The 25,208-nt window shown below is 35.8% G+C and overlaps 1 protein-coding gene and 1 long non-coding RNA gene across 4 annotated transcripts in view; both read right to left on the bottom strand.

The window, feature by feature from the left end:
• LOC131518643 (uncharacterized) overlaps positions 1 to 25,208 on the bottom strand; it is a 139,718-nt gene that overhangs the window by 53,147 nt on the left and 61,363 nt on the right. The gene's annotated exons all lie outside the window — the stretch shown is intronic.
• Positions 1 to 25,208, bottom strand: part of LOC131518601 (butyrophilin subfamily 3 member A2-like) — a 97,723-nt gene that overhangs the window by 39,788 nt on the left and 32,727 nt on the right. For all 3 annotated transcript variants that reach the window (XM_058740855.1, XM_058740852.1, XM_058740851.1), the window contains one exon: positions 19,124 to 19,237. In XM_058740855.1, coding sequence (XP_058596838.1) covers positions 19,124 to 19,237 — 114 coding nt within the window. The remainder of the gene's footprint in view (positions 1 to 19,123; positions 19,238 to 25,208) is intronic.

Raw genomic sequence — 25,208 nt, 5'->3', positions numbered from 1 at the left:
CTTTGCTGATTATTGATCTATTCACGTTTTCTATTTCTTTCTAAGTTTTGGTAGTTTATATGTTTATACGAATTTATCAGTTTCTTCCAAATTTCCCAGTGTGTTGGCATACAATTTTTCATAACATTCTCTTATGATTGTTTGTATTTCTGTACTGTTGGTTGTGATTTCTCCTCTCTTATTTGTGATTTTATTTATTGATAAGTAAATATTTCTCTTTGATATGTCTGGCTAGGGGCTTATCAATTTTATTAATTTTTCAACCAGCTCATCTGTTCTACAGTATTTTTTATGTATTTGTTTCTTTCTTTACTTATTTTTGTTTCTCTGTCATTTATTTCTGCTCTAATCTTTATTATTCCCTCTTTCTGCTGCCTTTAGGCTTCATTTGTTGTTCTTTTTCTAGCTTCTTCATTTGTAAATTTAGTTTGCATATTTGAGATTTCTCTTGCTTCTTGAAGCAGGCCTCTATTACTCTATACTTCCCCCTTATGACTGATTTTTCTTCATCCCAAAGGCTTTGGACCATTGTCTTTTCATTACCATTTGTTTTCATGTATTTTTTTAATATATCTTATTTAATTCCTGGTTGAACCATACATTCCTTAGTAGGATGTCCTTTACCCTCCATGTATTTTTGGTGTTTCCAAATGTTTTCTTGTGGATGACCTCAAGTTTCATAACATTGTCATCAGACAATAAGCATGTTATAATCTCAACCTTTTCCTAAATGTGGAAGCTGGTTTTTTTTCTTTCTTTTTTTTTTTTTTTTTTTTTTTTACCTAGTATGTGATCTATTCTGGAGAATGCCCATGTGCACTTGAAATGAAAGATATTTTGTTCCTTTAGGATGAAATGCTCTGCATATATCTGTTAAGTCCATCAGTGTGTCATTCATAGTCATTGTTTACTTCTTGATTTTCTGCTTAGTTGACCTGTCTGCTCCTGTAAGTGGGGTGTTAAAGTTCTCTACTCTTATTGGATTATTATCAAATAATTCCTTTATATGTGTTAATTGTTTGTATATTTGGTTCCCCCATTTGGGGGGCATGAATATTTATAATTGTCAGATCTTCTTATTAGATAGTCTCCTTTATTTTGATATAATGCTCTTCCTCATCTCATGTTATAGTCTTTGGTTCAAAACATAGTGTGTCTGTTAATAGTATCGCTATTCCAGCTTTCTTTTGACATCCATTTATGTGGTATATGTTTCTGCATCCCCTCACTTTCAATCTGCTGGTATCTTGACATATAAAATGAGTCTCTTGTAGGCAGCATAAATGTGTCTTTTTTTTAATCCACTTTGACACACTATGTCTTTTGATTGGATCATCACCTTTTGATTACAGTCTGATTAATTTTTTTCAGAGTAATTATTGATAGAAAGGAATTTAATGCCTTTTAAATGCCATTTCCCATTGTGTTGGTAAATTTTCTCTGTTCTTTTCTAGTCCTATTCCTACTCAAAGAGTCCCCTTTAATAATTCTTGCAGATGATTTAGTGGGCAAGAACTCCTTTAGGTTTTGTTTTTCTGGGAAACTCTTTATCTCTTTTTGTCTTCTGAATAATATCCTTGCTGGATAGCAAACTATTATCTTCAGATTTTTCCCATTCATCAAATTGGATATATTTTGTAACCCTTTTTTCCCTTTCCAAGTTTCTGTGGAAAGAACTGCTACTAACATTAATCATCTTCTCTTGTGAGTTAGGGGCTTCTTTTATCTTGCTGCTTTCAGGATTTTTCTTTATCTCTATGTTTTGCAAGTTTAGATAAAATATGTCATGGTGTTCACCTGCTTTTGTTGATTTTGATGGGAGTTCTCTGTGTGTCCTCAATTAGAAAATCTATTTCCTTGATTGAGGAAGTCTTGAGCAGTAATTGCCTCAAATAAACCTTCTTCCACCTTTTCTCTCTCTTCTTCTGGGACTCCTATGATACAAATTATTTCATTTCATGGAATCACTGAGTTCCATAAGTCTACTTTCATGATCCAAGATTTTGCTTTCCATCTTTTGATCAGCTTTTTATTTTCCATAATTCTATCTTCTCTGTCACTTATTTGTTCCTGTTTCTTCTATTCCTCTGGTCATTGAATCCAGTTAGTTTTGAATATTGGGTATTACATTTATAATTTTGGCTTGATTAGTTTTAAGCCCTTTTATCACTTTGGGTAATGGACTCTTTGGTGTCTTCAGTGTTTTTCTCAATTACAGCTAGTATTCTTATAGTTTCTTTAAATTCTGAATCAGGCATATTGCTTATATCTGTTTCAAGTAGATAATTTACCATGACCTTTTATTGTTCTTCTTTTTGGGGGATGGGGGGGATAAATTGCTCCACCTTGACATTTTGTCTGTCTTCTGTGTGTTTGTAAAGACTGTTATGATGGGTGCTCCTAAGAGTAATGGCTTTATGAAGAACAGGTCATATAATATCCAGAGCCTGTAGCTTCAGGGTATGTCTATGGTGTGTGCAGAAGACAATCTGCTGCTATGTTATGGATGCTCTATCCCTGCTGAGTTTCTCCTTGCCTGGTGTGCAGTGTGTATGGATCCTGGCAGCAGAGAGGTGAATTTTAACTAGGTGTGCTCTAATCAGCTTGTTAATAAAGACCTGGTTCTATTCCCATTATACTTGAAGCTTTGTACAAGTCTGTGATTGGTTGAAGTGGTGCATGTGAGGAATTCTGCTGGTCTTCTGGGGAGGGTACATCTTGTGCTAGTCCTTCAGCACACTTGCTGGAGAAAAGCAGTACCAGCATAGTGTAGGACAGCAGGGCTGGATTTAAGTAATTGAAGCAGCCCATGTTGGCACTGTGCTATTTACTGAAGGTAGTTTATGCTGAAGGAAAGGGAAGGGAAGGGAAATTACACCTCCAGCTCCTTTATCCCCAGACTGGGGATTCTTGTTTGGAGGCTGTCAGGGAACCCCTACCAGAAGAGCAGATAATTTCCCCTTTTGTGTCATTTTTGTTTTCAGATTGCAGTTTTCACAGTGTGTCTGGTTTTATTGTGTGACTGGAGAAACACAGTGCACTTTGGATTCTACCCGAGCCAAACTGGCTGTTTTAAAACTGCAAACATTAGGGACCTGGTGTGGTGAGGATGAGAGCCAGGATTTTAGGGGAGGGTCCAACTGCACTATATTTGATACAGATTTGACCTAGAAGGGTGGTATCAGCATATTGCAGGTATGTGGGCTTTGGAGCAAAATGCACTGATGAGTCAGTGTCCAGATTAGGCACCCTTGGCCAGTGTCTCTGAGCCTATGCTGAAGGGTGGAAAAGGGAAGTGTTTCTCATTTTTTTTTTGTCCCTGGAGATACAATGCCACCATGCCACCTCATTCAGATGCACTCCAATAAAGGAAAACTGTTTCTCCTAGTGTGTCTTAGTTGGTCTATAGTTCATGTCATCTGCTCCCAGGTTACCTGCCTGTTTTCTCTACTGGAGCACTGCAGCACCCTCAGAGCTCCATACCAGCCAGGCCACAAAACTCCAACACTCTAATTTCTGCAACCTGCTGGTTACAAATACTCATCAAAATCAGCCTTTTATTTTCCCAATTGCTTTGTAGATATGTTTTCATTTGTGATTCCCCTGTGTACTCTTCTCTCTCCCCTCTCTCCAGGAACAGGTTGCCCTCAGTTCCAAAACACCAGTGATCAGTTTCTCCACCAAAACAAGTCTCCTCACCTCCTACTTCCACAATGCGGCCTCCTCTCTCCCTCTAGTAGTGCAATTAGTTCTGTCAGTCCTCAGGTTGATTTTCTGGGTATTCAGAATGATTTGATACATATCTGGCTGTGTTTAAAGGACAAGACAAGCTTAGGGTCCTCCTAATATTGGTCATCATAGCTCTTCCCCTTCAAACACTAACTTTAAAGGATATACACACCTTTCTGTTTATTGCTGCATTACTTATAATAGCCAACATATGAAGACAAAACAAGTATTAATAGAAAAATAAATGAGTAAGAAATATGTGATATATATATATATACATATATGTATATATATATATATATATATATATATACACTTACTTAGCTTTAAGAAATAATGAGATCTTGCCATTTTCCAGAACATGCATAGTTCTAGAGGGTATTTTATAAGTGAAGTATGTCATACAGAGACATACCATATGATTTCATTTATATGTGGATTCCAAAGCATGCACACACACACACACACACACACACACACAAATAAATAAATAAATAAACAAACCCAGAAAAACAAAAACTGTGAAACAGACAAAAGGCAAACTCTTAAATACAGAGAACAAATTTTTGTTGCCAGAGAGGTAGTGGGTGGTTGGATGGGCAAAATAAGGAGGACTAAGTATTCAAACTTGTACTTATAAAATAAATAAGTCACAAAATGAAACGTACACCATAAGGGATATAGGCAGTAATATTGTAATAATACATAGTGAAAGATGGTGACTACACTTATTGTGGTAAATATTGAATAATGTATTGAATTGCATAACAAATATACACCTGACAAGTTCAACAGTGTATGTTAACTTTAATTTAATTAAAAAATACATTAAAGGGCTGCCCAGGTGACTCAGTGGGTTAAGCATCTGTCTTCAGCTCAGGTCATGATCTCACAGTTCATGGGTTTGAGGGCCCTGTTGGGCTCTGTGCTCCCAGCTCAGAGCCTGGAGCTTGCTTCAGATTCTGTGTCTCCCTCTCTCTCTGTTCCTCCCCAACTCACGTGTCTGTGTCTCTCAAAAATATTAAACAAACGTTAAAATAATAATAAATAAATAAATAAATAAATATTTAAATATTTAAAAATACATTACAAATACCCGGATATTCCTTCTATCTGGAAACCTGTCTCCAGAGAAGGCAATTAAACTTCTATTGTGTCTAGAATCTCCACTCCCCAAGACACCTGTGTACATGATTAAACCCAGAACACCCTTTTCAAAATTCCTGCAGTAGGGCACTACTTTTTGTCTCCAATATCTAACTTCCCCCAAGTTGCATTGTCTTTTCAGCTCCAGGGCTCTGTCTCACTAAGGGCCTGGACTCATTCAGCTACACCATGTCCTGGGCATAAGACTAGGAATAATGGTCAATATCTACATCTTACAGTATTGTAGTCATTGTACCTAAGTGCAAGTAAATGCATCTATCACAATCCAAAGTGAACAAGAGGGTACAATTTCAGTTTTCAAAAGTACTCTGGTCTTTCTTAATGATTTAACATTTTGCAGTACTTAATCATTGTTTTTTTCACTGATATTTAAAGCGGAAAAATACTAACATTACAAAGAAGTCTTGGGCTATTCTTGTTTCTTACCTCTTATTCTCAAATTGTAATACCAAAGGTTAAATGGCATCAAGTTCCATGCAGCTAGCCTGCATGTCTTCTTCCTGGATTTGATGTATTTCTTGTGCATTAATTCTTGGTATTATTTTAATCCATCAGGTAATTATAAATAAAATTTAAATTCTAATGTTTAATGATTCTTAATATTTTTTAAGTTTATTTATTTTTGAGAGTGAGAGAGGGGGAGGTGCAGGGAGAGAGGAAGAAAGACGATCCCATGCAGGCTCTGCACCACCAGCATGAAGCCTGAAATGGGGCTCAAATTCACGAACCATGAGATCATGACCTGAGCAGAAATCAAGAGTCAGATGCTTAACCATCTGAGACATCCAGGCACCCCAGTTCTTAATACTTTTGTAAATCATCAAATAAATTTTGATACAGCATCATTCTTCCTGGTGTAGCTCCTGGTTCAGCATCATCAGCAATTCTAACCTGAGATCTTGGTAGAAATGCCAATATCTGAGCCCAATTCAGAAATATTGAATCAAAAATTTTGAGCTATGTCCCAGCAAAATGTGCTCTCCCTGGGATTCTTATGGATGTTGGGTTTGAGAACATTTTCTCTATTTGGTCCTTATAAATAACCTAATGCACAGAATGGTACAGTGTTTCTCTCCTAGATCTCTAAAAGTGACAAAACACATGACTCCTCAGCATTTTGGGTAAAACAATGCTCATATGTAATAAACAGTTCACGAGCCTTTACCTAAGTTCTCACCCTGGTCTCTCTATTTTAATATGGAAAATATTAGTTCTATGGGAACTTTCTAAGCCTACACAATTCCTGCAATCTTTTCTTTCAATCGTGTTTGTCAGTCACAACTTGAATCTATGACTCTATCTTCTAAATGGACATGTGAACTGCTCTGACTTAGAAGTAAACCAACTCACCATGCTTCTTCTTGAGTGAACATAAAAGGAAAAAAAGAAAAAAAGAACGGACAAAAATGTATTTATTAGTAGAACTCATCTAGGGCCTGGTTGAGGTTCTCTTTTTACTCACAAGAATTTTCACTATTAGTCAAATTTGATGGATTCAGGTTTTCAGAGAGCTCCCTGCTGTTGTTTGAAGATGTCATGAAGAGAGAGTGTGTGTGTGTGTGTGCGTGTGTGTATTTAGGTAGATAGATAGAGAGATTGTATATATATAATAAATTATACAGATATATATGTATCTATATATCTATCTATAATCTATATCATTTAGATTCAACCTAAAGATAACAGAATACAGGTGGAATACAGGGTGTGGGGATAAAGGTAAAACTTTAAAAGGCTTTAAATCAATAGCCTGGTGCTAAATATTTCTACCTGCAATGTCATCATTATGGAGAAAAAATTATATGTATATAGAAATATATAGAGATAAAATACTTTATTTTTGTAGACATATACCATGGACATAAATTATATAAATATATAATAACAATAGATAGGTAGGTATATAGAGGATATTAGATGGTAGAAAGATTCATAAACATAGAATGTGACATTTTAATCATTATCAAGTGTATAATCTGTTGTGCAATCACTACTGTTTGCAAATATTTTTTATCACACCGAATGGATTATCTGTGACTATTAAACAGTAGCTTTCCTCTGTCTCCACTTGCCAACTCTCCTTGACTCTAATCTACTTTCCGTTTCTATAACATTTGATTAGTCTACCTATTTAATGTCAGTTAAACATGCAATATTTCCCTTTTGTGTCAGGTTATTTTACTTGGTATAATGTTTTAAAGATTCATTCATGTTGGACCATATACTAACATTGATTCCCTATTATGAATGATGAATAATATTTCACTGTTGTCATTTACCATAATTTACACATTCGTGTGGCGATGATCATTTGTGTTTTTTCCACATTTTGGCTACTATGAATAATGCTGAAATGAACGTTGGCATAAAGTAACTCTTCAACTTGCTGTTTTTAATTATTTGGAGTATATATCTAGGAATGGTATTGCTTGATCATACGGTAATTATACTTATAGCTTTTTGAGGAACTGTCAAATGGTTTCCACAATGGCTGCACCATTTAAAATTCCCACCAGCAATGTCCAAGCATTCCAATATCTCCATATTCTCACCAACATGTGTTATTTTCACTTTTTTAAAAAAAATATATAGCCTCCTAAAAGTTGTGAATTGATATCTCATTGTAGTTTTAGTTTTCATTTCCCTAATGACTAACAGTGTTGAGCAAACTTTTATGTACTTATTTGTCACTTATATATCTTCTTTAGAAAAAATATCTATCCAAATTTTCAAATTGAGCTATTTGTCTTCTTGTTGATTTTTAAAAGTTCTTTATGTTCCCTTGATATAAAACCCTTATTTTGTGTATGTTTTGCAAATATTTTTCCCATTCTGTAGTTTGTCTTTTAATTCTCTTGAGGATGGCCTTTGATGCAAAACAGTTTTAAAGGTCAATGATCTTCCAGGCACCTGGCTAGCTCAGTTTGTGGTGTCCGCAACTCGATCTCAGGATTATAAATTAGAGTCCCACATTGGGTGTACAGATTACTTAAAAGTAAACTATTTTTAAAAACTAATTTATTTTAAAACGTCGTAAAGTTCAGTTTATGTGTTTTTTTCTTTGTTGCTTGTATTTTTGGTCTCCTACTTAAGAATACATTGTTAAATCAAGGTGATAAAAATTTGCCCATATTACTTCTTTCATGCTTTTTAAAAAAGTTCAAAGAAACACAAATATTATACAACTCATATGAGGACTTTAAGACACAGAAGGGAACCAAAAATAATATAAAAACAGGGAAGGGGACAAAACAGAAAGGACTCATAAATATGGAGAACAAACTGAGGGTTACTGGAGGGGTTGGGGGAGGGGGGATGGGCTGAATGTGTAAATGGCATTAAGGAATCTACTCCTGAAATCATTGTTTCACTATATACTAACTAACTGGGATGTAAATTTTAAAAAATAAAAAAAAATTAAATAAAGAGAAACAAATAAATAAAAAGCAACAACAAATAAACAACAGAAAAACCAAAAAACAAAACAAAACAAAACCTCTCAATAAATTTAAGAAGATTGCTAGTATGTGAAGAATTTTTTTGAACTCAAACAATATGAAATTAAAAATCAATTGTGGAGTTATTTTTAGAGAGTGTATTGTAAGCCCTGGGAAAGTGAATGGGGTAATTGCTGAAAAGCCAATGAAGTTCTGGTTTCAAGGCTCTTTAATATGACAGCACTGTGAGAACAGAGCCCCATGATACCCTAGGAGCCAGTTAGGGAACAGACCCACTGTAATTGCCTAGTAGTCCTTGAAACTGCACAACTTCCTCCCATGCTTTCAGGTAAATACAAGATGTGGGTTTGGTCTATTTCTGGAGGTTCTTTGTGGTTTCCTCCCACTCTTTGATTTTCTTTGATGTTTATAACTAACGAACATGACCCTTGTAACTGGAAAACTTTAAACTAATTCTCAATATTGCCCAATACTCCTTCTGATTCCAAGAATTTAATTATGCCTTACATGTTACAGCATTAGAAAATTTAATTAACGGAATTCCTATTGGAAAAGACATGCTTTTGGGAGTGGAACTGTAAATGACTGAATAGGCTCATATAACATGGACCCCAGAGCTTTCTCCCAAATCGCAGATGCAGCATCTAAAGCTTGGTACCATATTCTTGACACTCTGACACTCATGGGTTCTTTCACCACCATCTGGCAAGGTGGAAATGAACCCTATATATCTTTTATTGAAAGATTACCAACTGCTATCTTAAGACTAGTTGATAATGTGGATGACCAAAATGTTTTAACTGTTCAATTGGCATATAAAAATGTTAACCAGGATTGCTAAAAGATCCTTGCTTCCTTAAAGGGATGGAACCATAGTATTGCTGAAATTATTAAAAGCTTGCCAAAATGTGGGAAGTGAATCCTACAAAGCTGTGTTATTAGCCTAAGCATTAAAACAACAACAACAACAACAACAACGACAAAAATTAATGTGGAAATGAGGGACATTTTCAAAAACAATGTCATCCACAGGAACAAAAATGCCCTACTCAAAATGCCCAAATTATAAGGAGTATATCATTGGGTCTATCAATAATAGTCAAAACTAGATTTCCAAGGTAACCTTCTTTAGAAGAACTTAAAAAGGGGGCACAAATTATGCACCGCAGAACAAAACAGGAGTCAGATATCCCAAATTTGAAACATGGATGCCAAGAAATGGATCCACAAATCAACAACAACAACAACAAGAAAAAAAAAACCTTTAATCAATACCTAGACTAATCTTAGATCTCCTGGCTGCCACATCTGTCAGTGTGGGACTTGATCTGGCCCTTACATCTAACTTAACCCATAACATTGTAGGGGAATTCAAGAAAATGCCTACAGACATTTTTGACCCCCTTTCTCCCGGTTACATAGGACTTCTATTAGGAAGATCCGGCACTACATTAAAGGAAATATTTGTTTTACCTGGCGTTATTGATTCTGACTTTACTGGAGAAATTCATATCATGCTTGTTTCCTCTGTTTACTCAAACACTCCCACAAATGTCCCTATAGCACATTTGCTTATATTACCTTATTGGATGCTGGCAACTGCCAATACTGTGCATGGCTCTAAACATTTTGGTAGCACTAATCCTAAAAATGAGGCATTCTGGTCAAAGCCCATAAACATGCAAGACCTACTTTACAAATAAAATTTGCAAACCAGACAATCGATGGTTTGTCTAATTGACATTGGAGTCCATATTACAGTTATCAAAATGTATGTTTGGCCATATAAGATTCCTCTTGGCTCCACAACCCAGACTATAACTGGTGTAGGGAGACAAGCACTTTCTTTACAAAGTAAAGGATGCAAATAAGTAAAATCATGAATAAAAGGCAAGAAATCACAACTAACATCATATAAATACAAACAATTATGGGCAATATGGAAGAAATGGACAAATTCCTAGAAACATACAAACTACTGAAACTGAAACAGGAAGAAATAGGAAATTTGAAAGGACCCATAAGAAATAATGATATTGAATCAGTAATCAAAAATCTCCCAACAAACAAGACTCTAGGGCCAGATGGATTTCCAGGTAAATTCAACCAAACATTTAAAGAAGACTTAACACCTAATTCTTTCGAAGCTATTCCAAAAACTAGAAATGGAAGGAAACTTCCAAACTCTTTCTACGAGGCCAGCATTACCTTTATTCCAAAACTACACAAAGACCCCACTAAAAAGAACTACAGACCAATTTCCATGATGAAGATGGATACAAAAATACTCAACAAGATACTAGCAAACTGGACAATACATTACAAGAATTGTTCACCACAATCAGATGGGATTTATTCCTGGGATCCAGGACTGGTTCAGTATCTACCAATCAAAAAATGTGATACACCAAATTAATAAAAGAAAGGGTAAGAACTACATGATCCTCTCAATAGATGCAGAAAAAAGCTTTTGACAAAATAGAGCACCCTGTCTTGATAAAAAGTAAAAACCCTCAAGAAAGCAGAGATAGAAGGAACATATCTCAAGATCATAAAGGCCACATATGAAAGTCCCATAGCTAATATCATCCACATTGGAGAAAGAGTGAGAACTTTCCCCATGAATTCAGGAACATGACAAGCATGTCCATTAGCATCACTATATTATTAAATATAGTGTTGGAACTCCTAGACAAGCAGTCAGACAACAAAAAGAAATAAAAATAATCCCAATCAGCAAGAAGGAAGTAAAAATTTCACAGAGGACATGATACTCTACGTGAAAAACCGAAACTCTCCACCTAAAAAAAAAACTGCTAAAACTGATGCATGAATTCAGCAAAGTTGCATGATATAAAATAAATGTACAGAACTCAGTTGCATTTCTACACACAAATAATGAAGCAGCATAAAGAGAAATTGATCCCACTTACAATTACACCAAACAACATAAAATACATAGGAATAAGCATAATCAGAGGTGAAAAATGTATCCACTGAAAACTATAGAAAGCTTATGAAACAAATTGAGGTAGTCACAAATAAAGAGAAAATCATTCCATACTCATGGATTGGAAGTACAAATATTGTCAAAATGTCTATACTATCCAAATCAATCTACATATTCAATGTGGTCCCTATCAAAATAACACCAACATTCTTCTGAGAGCTAGAATATACAATTCTAAAATGTGTATGGAACCAGGAAAGACACCAAATGGCCAAAGTAATGTTAAAAAAGACAACCAAACTTTGAGCCATCACAATTCCGGGCATCAAGTTGTATCACAAAGCTGTAATCACCAAGACACTATGGTACTGGCATGAAGTCAGACACATTGATCAATGGAACAGACTAGGGAAGCCAGAAATTAACCCACAGACATATTGTCAACTAATATTTGATAAAGCAGAAAAGAATATCCAATGGAAAAAAGACAACCACTTCAGCAAATGGTGCTAAGAAAAGTGGACAGCATCATGCAGAATGAAATTGGACCACTTTCTTACATCATAGAAAAAAAAAATTCAAAATGGATGAAAAACCTAAATGTGAGACAAGTGCACTACTAGGTATTTAGCCAAAGGATACAAAAATACAGATTCAAAAGTGTACATGCACCCCAAAGTTTATAGCAGCATTATCAATAATAGGCAAACTATGGAGAGAGTCCAAATGTTCACTGACTGATGAATGAATAAAGAATATGTGGCATACATATATACAATGGAGTATCACTCAGCTACCATAAAGAATGAAATCTTGCCATTTGCATAGTGTGGATGGAGCTAGACTATATTATGCTAAGGAAAATAAGTCAGTTAGAGAAAGATAAAAGAAAAATACTATATTATTTCACTCACATGTGGAATTTAGGAAACATAATAGATGAACATATAGGAAGGGCGGAAGTGAAGAGAGGGAAACAAGCCACAATAGACTCTAAGCGATAGAGAACAAACTACATGTTGATGGAGGGAGGTGAGTTGGGGATTGACTAGATGGGTGATGTTTACTAAGGAGGCCACTTATGAGGAGCAATGGGTGTTTTATGTAAGTGATGAATCATTGAATTCTACTCCTGAAACCAATATCACACTGTATGTTAACTTGCATTTCAATTTAAAATTAAATTTTAAAAAGAAAAAAATAAATGCAATTAATATTAATTTTCCAGTATTTAGTTATTAATAAGCAATCATATGTAGGTTATAAGAAAAGTGTATTGGCTCTATAACATAAAATGTTCACATGTAAAAAAGAAACATTAAACAGGAAAATGTTGACAATGAAGTACAAAATTTGAAATACATAAATGCTATGTTTAATATATTTAATTATAATTTAATAATTTACACCAAAGAGCATCTCTCTGTCTCTCTATCTTTCTATGTCTGTCTTTCTCTCCCTGCATATGCCACTTTTACATACGTCACTTTGTACATATGAGACTTAAAAAACAAAAAAAAAGTTTATAAACTATCATTCAAAAAATACATGAATTTGGTTTCTTTTTTTTATTTTTTTTTAACGTTTATTTATTTTTGAGACAGAGAGAGACAGAGCATGAACGGGGGAGGGTCAGAGAGAGGGAGACACAGAATCTGAAACAGGCTCCAGGCTCTGAGCTGTCAGCACAGAACCGGATGCGGGGCTCGAACTCACTGACCACGAGATCATGACCTGAGCCGAAGTCAGCCACTTAACCGACTCAGCCACCCAGGCGCCCCTGAATTTGGTTTCTTAACAAAGAAAGTGATAAAAGTATATCATAAAATTATGTTAAATTACCATTGTGTACACTTAAAATGTAAATAAATTTTATTTGTAATCTCAATAAACTCGGAAAAAAATAAAAGTAATTCAAATAGAATGAATACATCTTCTAAATCCAATGTGAATTAGTTTATACTTAAGCATATCATTATAAAACTGGCCACATTTCAGGTGCCCAGTAACCACACATAGCCAGAGGCTACTATATTGGATCATATTACTCCATAAGAAAAAGAACAGCTGAGTAATCAAAAATCATACAATTGTATATGTTATACAAACTATTTAAATGTAAAAGAAAATATGTAGCTACAACTATGTATTTTGATCGTATATATAATATTTGTAAATATATAATAAATGAATAAATTATAATAAATAATAAATGACAAGAGGGTTATTGAGAACAAATACTAATTCACTAAAATAAAAGCTGTTTATTTTTAAAAATCTATTATAGTTTGAGAAACCAATTGCAAGATCAAGCAGAAAAAACCAAGAGAGAGATACAAATAACCAACCACAAGAGTTAACAACAAATACACAACAAATACAGGTGGAGTGTTTGCAGAGTCGTTGGCTGAACACACATTCCCCTCATTGAAAAGAGTGCCCATATCCTCTCATTCCCACCTATGGGATGTGCTAGATACCCAACCCCAGACTTGCTTAAAAACTTCAGAAAAGATCCAGGGTTCTGGCCATGACTTGTACTGTAAGACACCGTTTGGGTGTTGTTGCATTCTGAGGTGTCAAAGCTGCTGTCCATGCCTTGGTGGTTAACCTAATCTCATGAGAAATCATGAATTGTATCTGTGAATCAGACTCAAGGAACAAATATACATATTTGTACTCAAACATTCCTGAAAACATTCTATTCTAACTTATGATAACCTAAAAGGATTCACTAACATGGATACTAACTTCAAGCAATAAATTGGATATGTACATGTATATTGTAGCCTTTCACTGAAGAAAAAGTTCTCATATACTTAGACTGAGCAGACATGCAGGGGTGCCTCAGTCAGAGAAACAGTGGTAGCAGCAAGGCTACATTTCATGTTTTCCAGGTATGAACATCACAGAATGTCAAAGCATGGGAAGAAAACACAGAGGCTGCAGACATAGACCAAACACACCTCTGGTGCTTATGTGAAAGCAGGCAGGGAAGATGTGCAATTTCAAGAACTGCTAGGCCATTATAGTGGGTCTTCTCTTTAACTGGCAGCTGGAGGATCATGGGGCTCTGGATCTAGTAGTGCTATTGTGTTTGACACAGAGGATCTGATTAGACATTTACCAAAAAGTCATACAGATGGCCATCAGATGCATATAATTATGATCAAAATCTCCAGTCATCAGTGAAATGCAAATAAAGAGCATGAGATATCATCTGACACCTATCATGATGGATAGTATCAAAAAGATAATAAATAATAATTGTTGGCAAGTAGTGGAGAAAAGAGAACCCTCAAACAGAGTTGGTGAGAATCTAAATTAGGGCAACCACTGTGGAAAGTAGCTGGGAGTTACTTTAGGGTATCAAAAATAGAAATACTGTACAATCCAGTAATTCCACTACTGGCTATGTAGCCTCCCAGAAATGTAAACACTGATTCAAAAACATATATGTTCCACTATGCTTATTGCAATATTATTTACAACACCCAAGATATGGAAACAACCTAAGCACCTTCGGAGAGATGAATGAATAAATAATACATGTTTTGTGTGTGTGTGTGTGTGTGTGTGTGTGTGTATACACAATGGATTATTATTCAGCCAACAAAAGAATGAGATCATGGTGAGATCGTGTGAGGGAGTTAAGAGGGTGGAAGTGTAGGGGGACTGGGATTTCCCTCATCCCTCAAACATAGCTGTTTGAGGTCAGATCACATGGAACAGCCAGGAAATCCATCCGTGGAGTGGCAGAAGGATCTCTAACGTTGGAGGGAGACAGCTTGGCAGGATTGGGGTGCTTGTATATAAATTGGGGGAGAAAAAATGGCATAGGCACCAAGGGGAGGGAAGACTTTGTGTGCAGAGAAAAATGGGAGAAAAAAAGAGAGAGGTTTTGTAAGTGCAGCATTGAATTAGCATAAGTAGAAAACCTCTCTGGACCAGGGATTTGGGATTTGGGATTTGGGATAGGGACAGTTCCAGTTTCCTTTTTGCAAACAGCCTTAGTAGCTGAAACTCAGAAGTAGGTTCCTAAGTGCATGACATTCTCCAGAGCAAAGCCAAGATCCTTGGTATATGCTCCTGGGGAGGAGGGAGTCGACCCCAGAGTGCATGGCAAGGGATAGTGATTTCAGGAACATACTGGGAGAGAATAATCTCTGTCTTGGAATACTTTGGAAAGAGTGTTTATTGCCCCCCTAAGGACAAAATTCCCTGCAGGTGCCAACCAAAGGTCTTTTATCAGTAGGTTGGGTGGTTCAATTCTGGAACAGGGAAGGGGAGCCACACTGATTGGGTTCTTTAAGACTTCGAGTTTTGAATCCCAGCCCAGTCCTGAGGATATGCAGGAGGACTGTGGAGGAGGGCAAGCTGACAGCCCATACTATTTATAAGGGCTTTCTGAACAGTGTGGGTTGAGGTACCCGGTCTGGGGATAGGAGATTGAGGTATTGCCATTTTACCTTCCAACACCAACCCGGTGGGCTTCAGAGAGCAGCACAGCAGCCCCCAGTGTAGATTGAACCCATTTACAACAAACTCCACCCCTCAGTGCCTGGCAATTGCTTATCTACTGCAGCAAGACTGACTGATCCAATGCACCTGGCCTCTCCTCCAGACCAGCACAGCCACTGTTTCCAGACACCAACAGGTAACAGTTTCTTTCTTTCTTTTATTTTCTTATATTTTATTTTATTTTATTTTATTTTATTTTATTTTATTTTATTTTTCTTCCCTCTTCTTTTATTTTTTGTTCCCCTTTTGGAAACAGGCTTATAGTTTCTAATTTATTTTTGGACAATTCATAGATAGATAGAGAGATAGATGATAGTGAGATCAGGCATTTTTATTCTATTCTTATTCCACTTTTTTTTTTATCTTTCATCATCTTCTTTATTTTCCATTGTCATTTTCTAATCTTAGGCTTGTAGTTTTTGATTCTCTGTTGGTTAGCTTTTCCCTTCTTTCAATTTTCTCTTTTTATAGCATCAGGCTCCTTCCACCCCTTTTCTCCCCCACCCGCATAGTGTTACTTTAAGAAACAAATCAAAGCACAGCAGATTTACATTCAAAAAACTCCACCACTATTAAAAAACAAAAAACAAACAAACAAACAAACAAACAAAAAACGAGGAGGAGCTCTGCAGAGGGCAGACAAGTTGGATAGAGCAGCCAAAATTCAACAACAGAGTGCATGCAACATACACCAAAAACACTTTCTGAAGGGCCAGGCCCTTGACAATGTATGATTCCTTTTTAATATAGTTGTACTCTCAGGTACAGGACGTATAACAAGCTTTTAAACATGAAAAAGACAGAAACTTAACCAAAATGACAAAACGGGGAAGTCTCCCCAAGAAAGTTCACATGCTGCGAATAGCTCAAAACATATATAAAAAATATTTCTGAACAACAATTTAGAATAACAGTCACAAGACTAATACCTGGCCTTGAAAAAAAGCATAGAAGACACAAGATAAACTCTTGCTGCAGAGATCACAGACCTAAGAACTATTCACAATGAATTAAAAATGCTATATCTGAGATGCAAAGTAAATTAGATATAGTGACAATGAGATGCAAGAAACAAAGAAGATAATAGGTGACATAGAAGAAAAAATCTTGTAAAATAATGGAGCTGAAAAGTGGGAAAGAAATTACTAGATCACAGGGGAGAATTAAACTACAAGTGTTTCCATAAAATGAAACAATATCTGTATCATAAGAGTCCCAGGAGAAGAAAAGTGAAAGGGGAAGAAAGTTTATTTGAACAATTTATAGCTGAGAACATCCCAAATCTGAGGATGGGAATAGGCATTCAAGTCCAAGACATATAGAGATCTCCCTTCAAAATCAACAAAACACATCAACACCATGATATATCATTGTAAAAATGATAAAATACAAAGAAAATAATTCTGAAAGTCGATAATGAAACTATGTCTCTGAATGATATATTGGACTAGATAGACTTAACAGGTATGTTCAGAACATTCCATCCTAACTTAGAAGAATACACATGCTTATTGAGTGCACACAGAACATTCTCCAAAACAGATCACATATTGAGTCACAAAACAGCCCTCAACAGGTACAAGAAGACTGAGACCATACCATGCACATTATCAGACCAGAACGCTGTGAAACTTGAAATCAACTACAAGAAAAATTTGGAGTGCCCCAAATATATGGAGGATAATGAACATCCTACTAATGAATAAATGGGTTAACAAATAAATTAAATACAAAATTAAAAAAATACATAGAATATCATTTGCTTTTGTAAAAAAATAATAATAAAATAACAAACACATGGAAGCATATGACAACAAAAACACGTAAGTCCAAACCCTTTGGGATGCAGCAAAGGCAGTCCTAAGAGGAAAATCCATTGCAATTCAGGCTTACCTCAAGAGGCAAGAAAGGTCCCAAATACAGAAATTAACTTTCCACCTAAAGGAGAAATAAAAAGAGCAAAAAATACAGCCCAAAGCTAGCAGATGAAGGGAAATAATAAAGATTAGAGCAGATATAAATGATATAGAATTTATAAAAATAGAAAAGACCAATGAAACTAAGTACAGGTTTTTGGAAAGAATAAACAAAATTGATAACCCTCTAGCCAGACTTCTGAAAAAGAAAAAGAGATAGGACTCATGAAATTACAAATGGAATCACAAATGGAAGAGCAAAAAGTACAAACACCACAGAAATACAAACCGTTATAAAAGAATCCTTTAAAAAATGATATGTCAATAAAGTGTGCAATCTAGAAGAATGGACAAGTGTGTAGACACTCACATCGTACAAAAACTGTAACAGGAAGAAATTGAAAATTTGAACAGACACATAATCAGCAAATAAATTGAATCAGTTATGAAAAATCTCCCAACAAATAAGAGTCCTTGGCCATATGGCTTCCCAGGGGGATTATACCAGGTACTTAAACAGGGTTAATACCTATTCTTCTCAAACTGTTCCAAAAAAATAGAAACTGAAGGAAAGCTTCCAAACTCATTCCATGAAGCCAGCATTCCCTTGATTTCAAAACCAAAGATGCCGATTAAAAAAGCAGAATTACTGGCCAATATCCCTGAATGACCTGGATACAAAAATTCTCAACATGATACTAGCAAGTCAAATTCAACAGTACATTAAAAGAATTATTCAACATGATCAGGTGGGATTCATTCCTTGGCTGCAGGACTGGTTCAATATTTGCAAATCAATCAATGTGATACACCACATTAATACAAGAAACTATAAGAACCATATGATCCTGCCAGTAGATGCGGAAAACGGCATTTCACAAAATACACCATCTTTTTTGATAAAAATCGTCAAGAATTTTAGGATAGAGAGAAAATACCTTAACATCTTAAAAACCATATATGAAAGGACCACAGCTAATATCATCCTCAATGGGGAAAAATTGAAAGCCTTTCCCCCCCTAAGATCTGGAACACCCCAGAGATGTCCACTCTCACCAATGCTTTTCAGCATAGTACTGGAAGTCCTAGTATCAGCAATCAGAGAACAAAAAAACATAAAAGGCATCCAAATTGACAAAGAAATCAAACTTTCTTTCTTCACAGGTGACATTATACTCTACATGGAAAACCTGAAAGATTCCACCAAAAACCTGCTAGAACTGATATATTAATTCAGCAAAGTCACAGGATATAAAATCAATGTATGTAAATCAGTTGCATTTCTATATCCCAGTAATGAAGCAACCTAAAGAGGTATACATATATACCCAAATTGTTCACAAAATAAAGGCAATCACCCCTCCCCTTTTTTTTTCACTTACCTTTGGATTTTCTAGCACGCACAAGTAGAAGACAGATGGTTGCACCAACAGCTAGGAGAAACAGGACAAGAGTAAGCCACATTGCCCAAAGAGAGTCCTTGGGGAACAAGGCATCTGAAAAATAGAAATTGTCTCACTTAGCATCCAGCTTGGCATCAGTGGATTTGAGTTCTGGGAACAAATTCCAATATATTTTCTTTTATGTGAGATTATTAGCAATTGCATATATTCTAAGCCTCACCTACCCCTCCCTGCAAATCTAAGGAATTTTTGAATCTTAAAGGGGCTTCAGCTTCTTTTTTTGTTCCTAAGGTATGGAGACTCACAGGTTTATTTTATAAATTATCACAATGTTTTAATATGCTGAAAACATACAAATAATTCACCAGATATCCATATACACACAATCAAGATTTACCAACATTAACATTATGAGAAGTAGGGAGACCCTAAGTTCCTTTGTCCCTCAAACACAGCAGTATTAAAGCCAGAAGTCTTGGAATTCCGGGAATTCAGGCTACAGAATGACAAAAAACATCTCTAGGGGACCACGGGGACAACCTGTAGGGTCATAGGTGGATGATTGCTAGTTGGGAGTGATAAAATAGGCAGCATAAGCATGGAGGGGAGGGATCCCCTTCTGTAGAGAGACAAAAGGAAGAAAAAGAGAAGCTGTAGAAGTGTAGGATTGTATTTGGACAAGAGCAAAACCTCTCTGGACCACAGACAGGAAAACGAACAAACAGAGAAGGAAACAATTTCTATCACAAACAAGGGTTGTGGGACTTTCTCCAGACTGAGGCCTGCCACCCCAGCATGGTAGAGAGAGCCTACCCCAGGCTTGTTAGTGAGATCAGAGGTGCAGTTGGACAGAGCAGTCCACTCCCTCGAGTGCTATGGGAAGAAGGCATATAGCCTGTCCAAGAAGAAAAGACCTTGAGGATGCCTTTCAGCCAGAGACCCTTTGTCAGGTGACTGGGCAGAGTGGTGCAGAGGGTGTACTGGGGCACACAGGGTGGGATCTTGTAAGACATTGGATTTGAATCCCATCCAAATGCCTAGGAAGCATGGGAGATTGTATAGTGGGACAAACCAGCCTGCTCATGTCCATGTGTCACTGTGAGTACAACATGAACAGAGTGGTTTGGGACACCTAGTCAAGGAAGGACAGACTGGGGTGTCACCATTTTTATCCCCATTATCAACAAGGTGGAGCTTCAGGGAACAGGACAGCAGGCCCAAAGTGGTGGCAGGAGTGGCCCACCAAAAACCATGCCCCTTGGTGCCTGGTAACTACAAGATTGACACTGACCTAATCAGATAGCCCCTCCTCCAGAACAGCACAGCCACTGGTTCCAAGGCACCATCAGATATCAGTCCCACAGTTTTGCATTCTTGGTCAATTTTTTATACACATGTGTGTGTAAGTGTGTGTAAGTGTTTTACACACATGTGTGTGTAAGTGTTATAAACACACATGTGTGTGTGTTTATACATACGTGTGTGTAAGTGTTTTTATACACATGTGTGTGTAAGTGTAAATCCAAAGGAAACACTTTGTTTCCTTTCTTCCTCTTATTTCTTCCTTTCTCTACCCTGGATATTGGTTTGTTTAAGTGACCATTTTTAACCTATGTTTTTCTGTGTCTCCTTTATTTCTTCTCTCTCTCTCTCTCTGTGTGTGTGTGTGTGTGTGTGTGTGTGTGTGTGTGTCTTTCCGGATTAAGCTGTATAGTTTCTCTAATTTTCTGCCTGGAATTTTTTTTTCCATTTATTTCCCCCCATCCCTGTCATTTCTCTCTTTGTACAGGATAAGTCTTCTTCCACTATCTTCCCATTTTTAAATTTTTTCCAGGGTTTCTTTAATGAACAAATCAAAGCACACCTTGTGGAAGGTCCAAACCATCACTACGAGTAGAGAGATAAAACGACCAAAGTCACAACAACAGAGAGCATATAACACATTCTGAAAACATCTCCTGAAGGGCCAGGACCTGAAGAGTGTATGACTCCTTTTTAGTATAGTGCTATCAGGTGCAAGGAACATAGCAAGCTATTAAAACATATAAAGGACAGAAAACTAGCCAAAATGGTGAATTGGAAGAAATGTTATCCAAAGAAATGCCAGGAAGAAATGACAGCTAGATAATTGCTCAAAACAGATAAAAATAATATATCTGATCAAGAATTTAGAGTAATTGTCATAATATTAGTAGCTGGGCTTGAAAAAAAACATAGAAGACAGAAGAGGATCTATTGCCACAGAGAGAAAGGAATTAAGAAATAGTCATGATGAATTAAGAAATGTTGTACTTGAGGTGCAAAATTAACTAGATGCTGTGACAGTGAGGATGGAGGAAGGAGAGGGGAGAATAAGTGAAATAGAAGACAAAATTATGGAAATGATGAAGCTGAGAAAAAAAAGACAGATCAAAAAACACTAGACAATAAGGAGAGAATTAGAGAACTAAGTTATTCAATGAAACATAATATCTATGTCATAGGAGTTTCAGAAAAAGATAGAGAAAAAGGAGCAGAAGGTTTACTTGAACAAATTATATCTGAGAACTTCCCTAATCTGGAATTTAAATCCAGGAGGTACAGAGAACGCCCTTCAGATTCAAAAAGAATATGTCTTCACCACAGTATATAAGAATGAAACTGGCAAAATGCAAAGATAAAGAGAGAATTCTGAAAGCAGGTGGGGAAAAAAGGTCCTTAGCCTACAGTGGTAGACATATAAGTTTAGTAGAAGACCTGTCCAATGAGATTTGGCAGACCAGAAGTGAATGTCAGGAAAATTCAATGTGGTAAATAGGAAAAATATGCAGCCAAGAGTCATTTATCCAGCAAGGCTTTCATTCAGAATAGGAGAGATAAATGCTTTCCCAGGCAAACAAAGTTGAAGGAGTTCATGACCACTGAACCAGCCCTGTAAGAGATCCTAAGGGGAACTCTGTGAGTGGAATGCTACAATGCTACAAGTGAGCAGAGACATCATCACAAGCATGAAACTTACAGATAACACAATGACACTAAATACCAGTCTTCCAATAATAACTGAATGTAAATGCAATAAATGCCCCGATAAAAAGGCATGGACTATTAGAATGGATAAAAAACCAGGATCCATCTATATGTGGTCTACAAGAGACCAATTTTAGACCTGAGGACAGTTTAAGATTGAAAATGAGGGGATAGAGAACCATCTATTATGCTACTGGAAGTCAAAACAAATCTATAGCAGCCATAGTTATGTCAGACAAACTAGATTTTAAATTAAAGGCTGTAACAAGAGATAAAGAAGGGTATTATCATAATTACAGAGTCTACCCATCAAGAAGAGCTAACAATTGTAAATGTTTATGCCCCCAACTTGATTAAATCCAAATATATAACTAAAATAATCACAAATATAAGGAACCTTATTGATAAGAAAACATTAATTTCAGGGGGCTTTAATACTCCACTTAGAGCAATGGGGAGATCATCTAGGCAGAAAATCTATAAAAAACAATGGCCTTGAATGATACACTGGACCACATGGACTTGACAGATATATTCAGAACTTTTCATCCAAAAGCAGCAGAATAAAAAATTCCTTTTGAGTGCACATGGAATATTCTCTGAGATGGGTCACATACTGGGGCACAAAACAGCTCTAAACAAATATAGAAGAATTGAGATCATACCACCCATGTTTTCAGATCATACCACTATGAAACCTGAAATCAACCACAGGAAAAATTTGGAAAACCTCCATATGCATGGAGGATAGCAAACATCCTACTAAAGAACTAATGGGTCAACCAGGCAATTAAAGAAGAATTTTTTTAAAAAATATATATGGAAGCAAATGAAAATGAAAACACAACAGTCCAAACTGTTTGGGATGCAGCAAAGACAGTCCCAAGAGGAAAATACATTGCAATCTGTCCTATCTCAAGAAACAAGAAAAATCCCAAATACAAAATCTAACAGCACACCTAAAGGAACTAGAAGCAGAGAAAAAAGAATCCCTAAAGCCAGAAAAGAATAGAAGTAATAAATATTATTGCAGTTATAAACAATACAGGATGAAAAAAAAAAGAAAAAAAGAAAGAAAAAGAAAAAAAAATCAATTAATCTAAGAGCTGGGTTTTTTAAAGAAAAAACAAAATTGATAAACTCTAGCCAGACTTATCAAACAGAAAAGAGAGAGAACTCAAATAGTTAAAATCATGAATGAAAGAGGAGAGATCACAATTAACACCAAATAAATACAAACAATTATTAGAGAATAGTAGGCAAAATTATATGCCAACAAACTGGACAAACAGGATACCCACACACTACCAAAACTCAAATGGGAAGAAATAGACAATTATAACATATCCAAAACCAGTGAAAAAATTGAATCATTTATCAAAAACCTCCTAACAAATTAGAGTCCTGTCCAGATGGTTTTCAAGAACTCTGCCAGACATTAAGGTTAATACTTATTCTTATAAACCTGGTTCAAAAAATATAAATGGAAGGAAAGCTTCCAAACTCATTCTATGACGTCAGCATTACCTTGATTCCCAAATCAGACAGACCATACCAAAAATGAGAATTACAGGCCAATATCCCTGATAAAAATGGATGCAAACATTCTCAACAAGATACCTGAAAATTGAATTCAACAGTATATTAAAACAATTATTCACCATGATCAATTGGGATTCATTCCTTGGCTGCAGGGCTGGTTCAATATTCAGAAATCAACAATATGATACATCAAATTAATAGAAGAAAAGATAAAAAACATATGATCCTATCAATAGATACAGAAAAAAATATCTGAGAAAATAGAGCACCCTTTTTTCCCAAAAAGGGTTTTATTAATTAATTAATCATTATTAATTAATTAATTTATTTTTAACTTACATCCACATTAGTTAGCATATAGTGCAATAATGTTTTCAGGAGTAGATTGCAGTGATTCATCCCTTAGGTATAACACCCTGGGCTCATTCCAAAAAGTATCTTCCTTAATGTCTCTTACCTATTTAGGTTATTCACCCACCCACAGCCCCTCAGCAACCCTCAGTTTGTTATCTGTATTTAAAAGTCTCTTATGTTTTGCCTCCCTCCTTGTTTTTATATTCTTTTTTGGTTCTTTTTCCTTATATCCATCTGCTTTGTATCTTAAATTCCTCATATGATTGAGGTCATATGGTATTTTTCTTTCTCTAGGTGACTTATTTCACTTAGCATAATACTCTCTAGTTCCATCCACATTGTTGCAAATTGCAAGATTTCATCCTTTTTGTTTACAGTGTCCTTTCTTAATAAAAACACTCAGGAAAATCAGGATAGAAGAAACATACCTTAACTTCATAAAAGCCATATAGGAAAAGCCGACAACTAATATCATCCTCAATTTGGAAAAACTGAGAGCTTTCCCCTGAGGTTAGGAACATGACAAGGATGTGCACTCTCACCACTGTTGTTTAGCATAGTGTTGGAAGTCCTAGCCTCAGCAATGAGACAACAAAATGAAATAAAAGGCATCCAAATTGTCAAGAAGAAGTCAAACTGTCACTTTTCTCAGATGACGTGATACTCTACATGAAAAACCTGACTCTACCAATAAGCTGTTACAACTGATACAGGAATTTAGCAAAGTCACAAGATATAAAATAAATATGCAGAAAATTTTTGAATTTCTGTAAATCAATGGTGAGGCAATATAAAGAAAAATCAAGAAATTGATCCCATGCACCGTTGCACCAAGAACCATAAAATACCTAGGAATAAACCTAACCTAAGAAGTAAAATGGCTGTATGCTGAAAACCATTAAAAAAAAAAAAAACTTATGAAGTAAATTAAGGAAGACACAAAGAAATGGAAAAACATTCCATGCTCATGAATTGGAAGAACAAATATTGTTAAAATATCAATACTACCCAAGTTAATCTACACATTCAATGCAATCCCAATTAGAATTGCACCTGCATTCTTCTCAGAGCTAGAACAAACAATTCTAAAATTTGTATGGAACCAGAAAAGATTTTGACTAGCCAAAGTAATGTTGAAAAAGGAAAACAAGTGGGAGGCATC

Source organism: Neofelis nebulosa, chromosome 1, assembly GCF_028018385.1.
Source record: "Neofelis nebulosa isolate mNeoNeb1 chromosome 1, mNeoNeb1.pri, whole genome shotgun sequence".
NCBI lineage: Eukaryota > Metazoa > Chordata > Mammalia > Carnivora > Felidae > Neofelis > Neofelis nebulosa.
The sequence above is the reverse complement of the archived record's forward strand: the minus strand, read 5'-3'. Positions and strand labels throughout refer to the sequence as shown.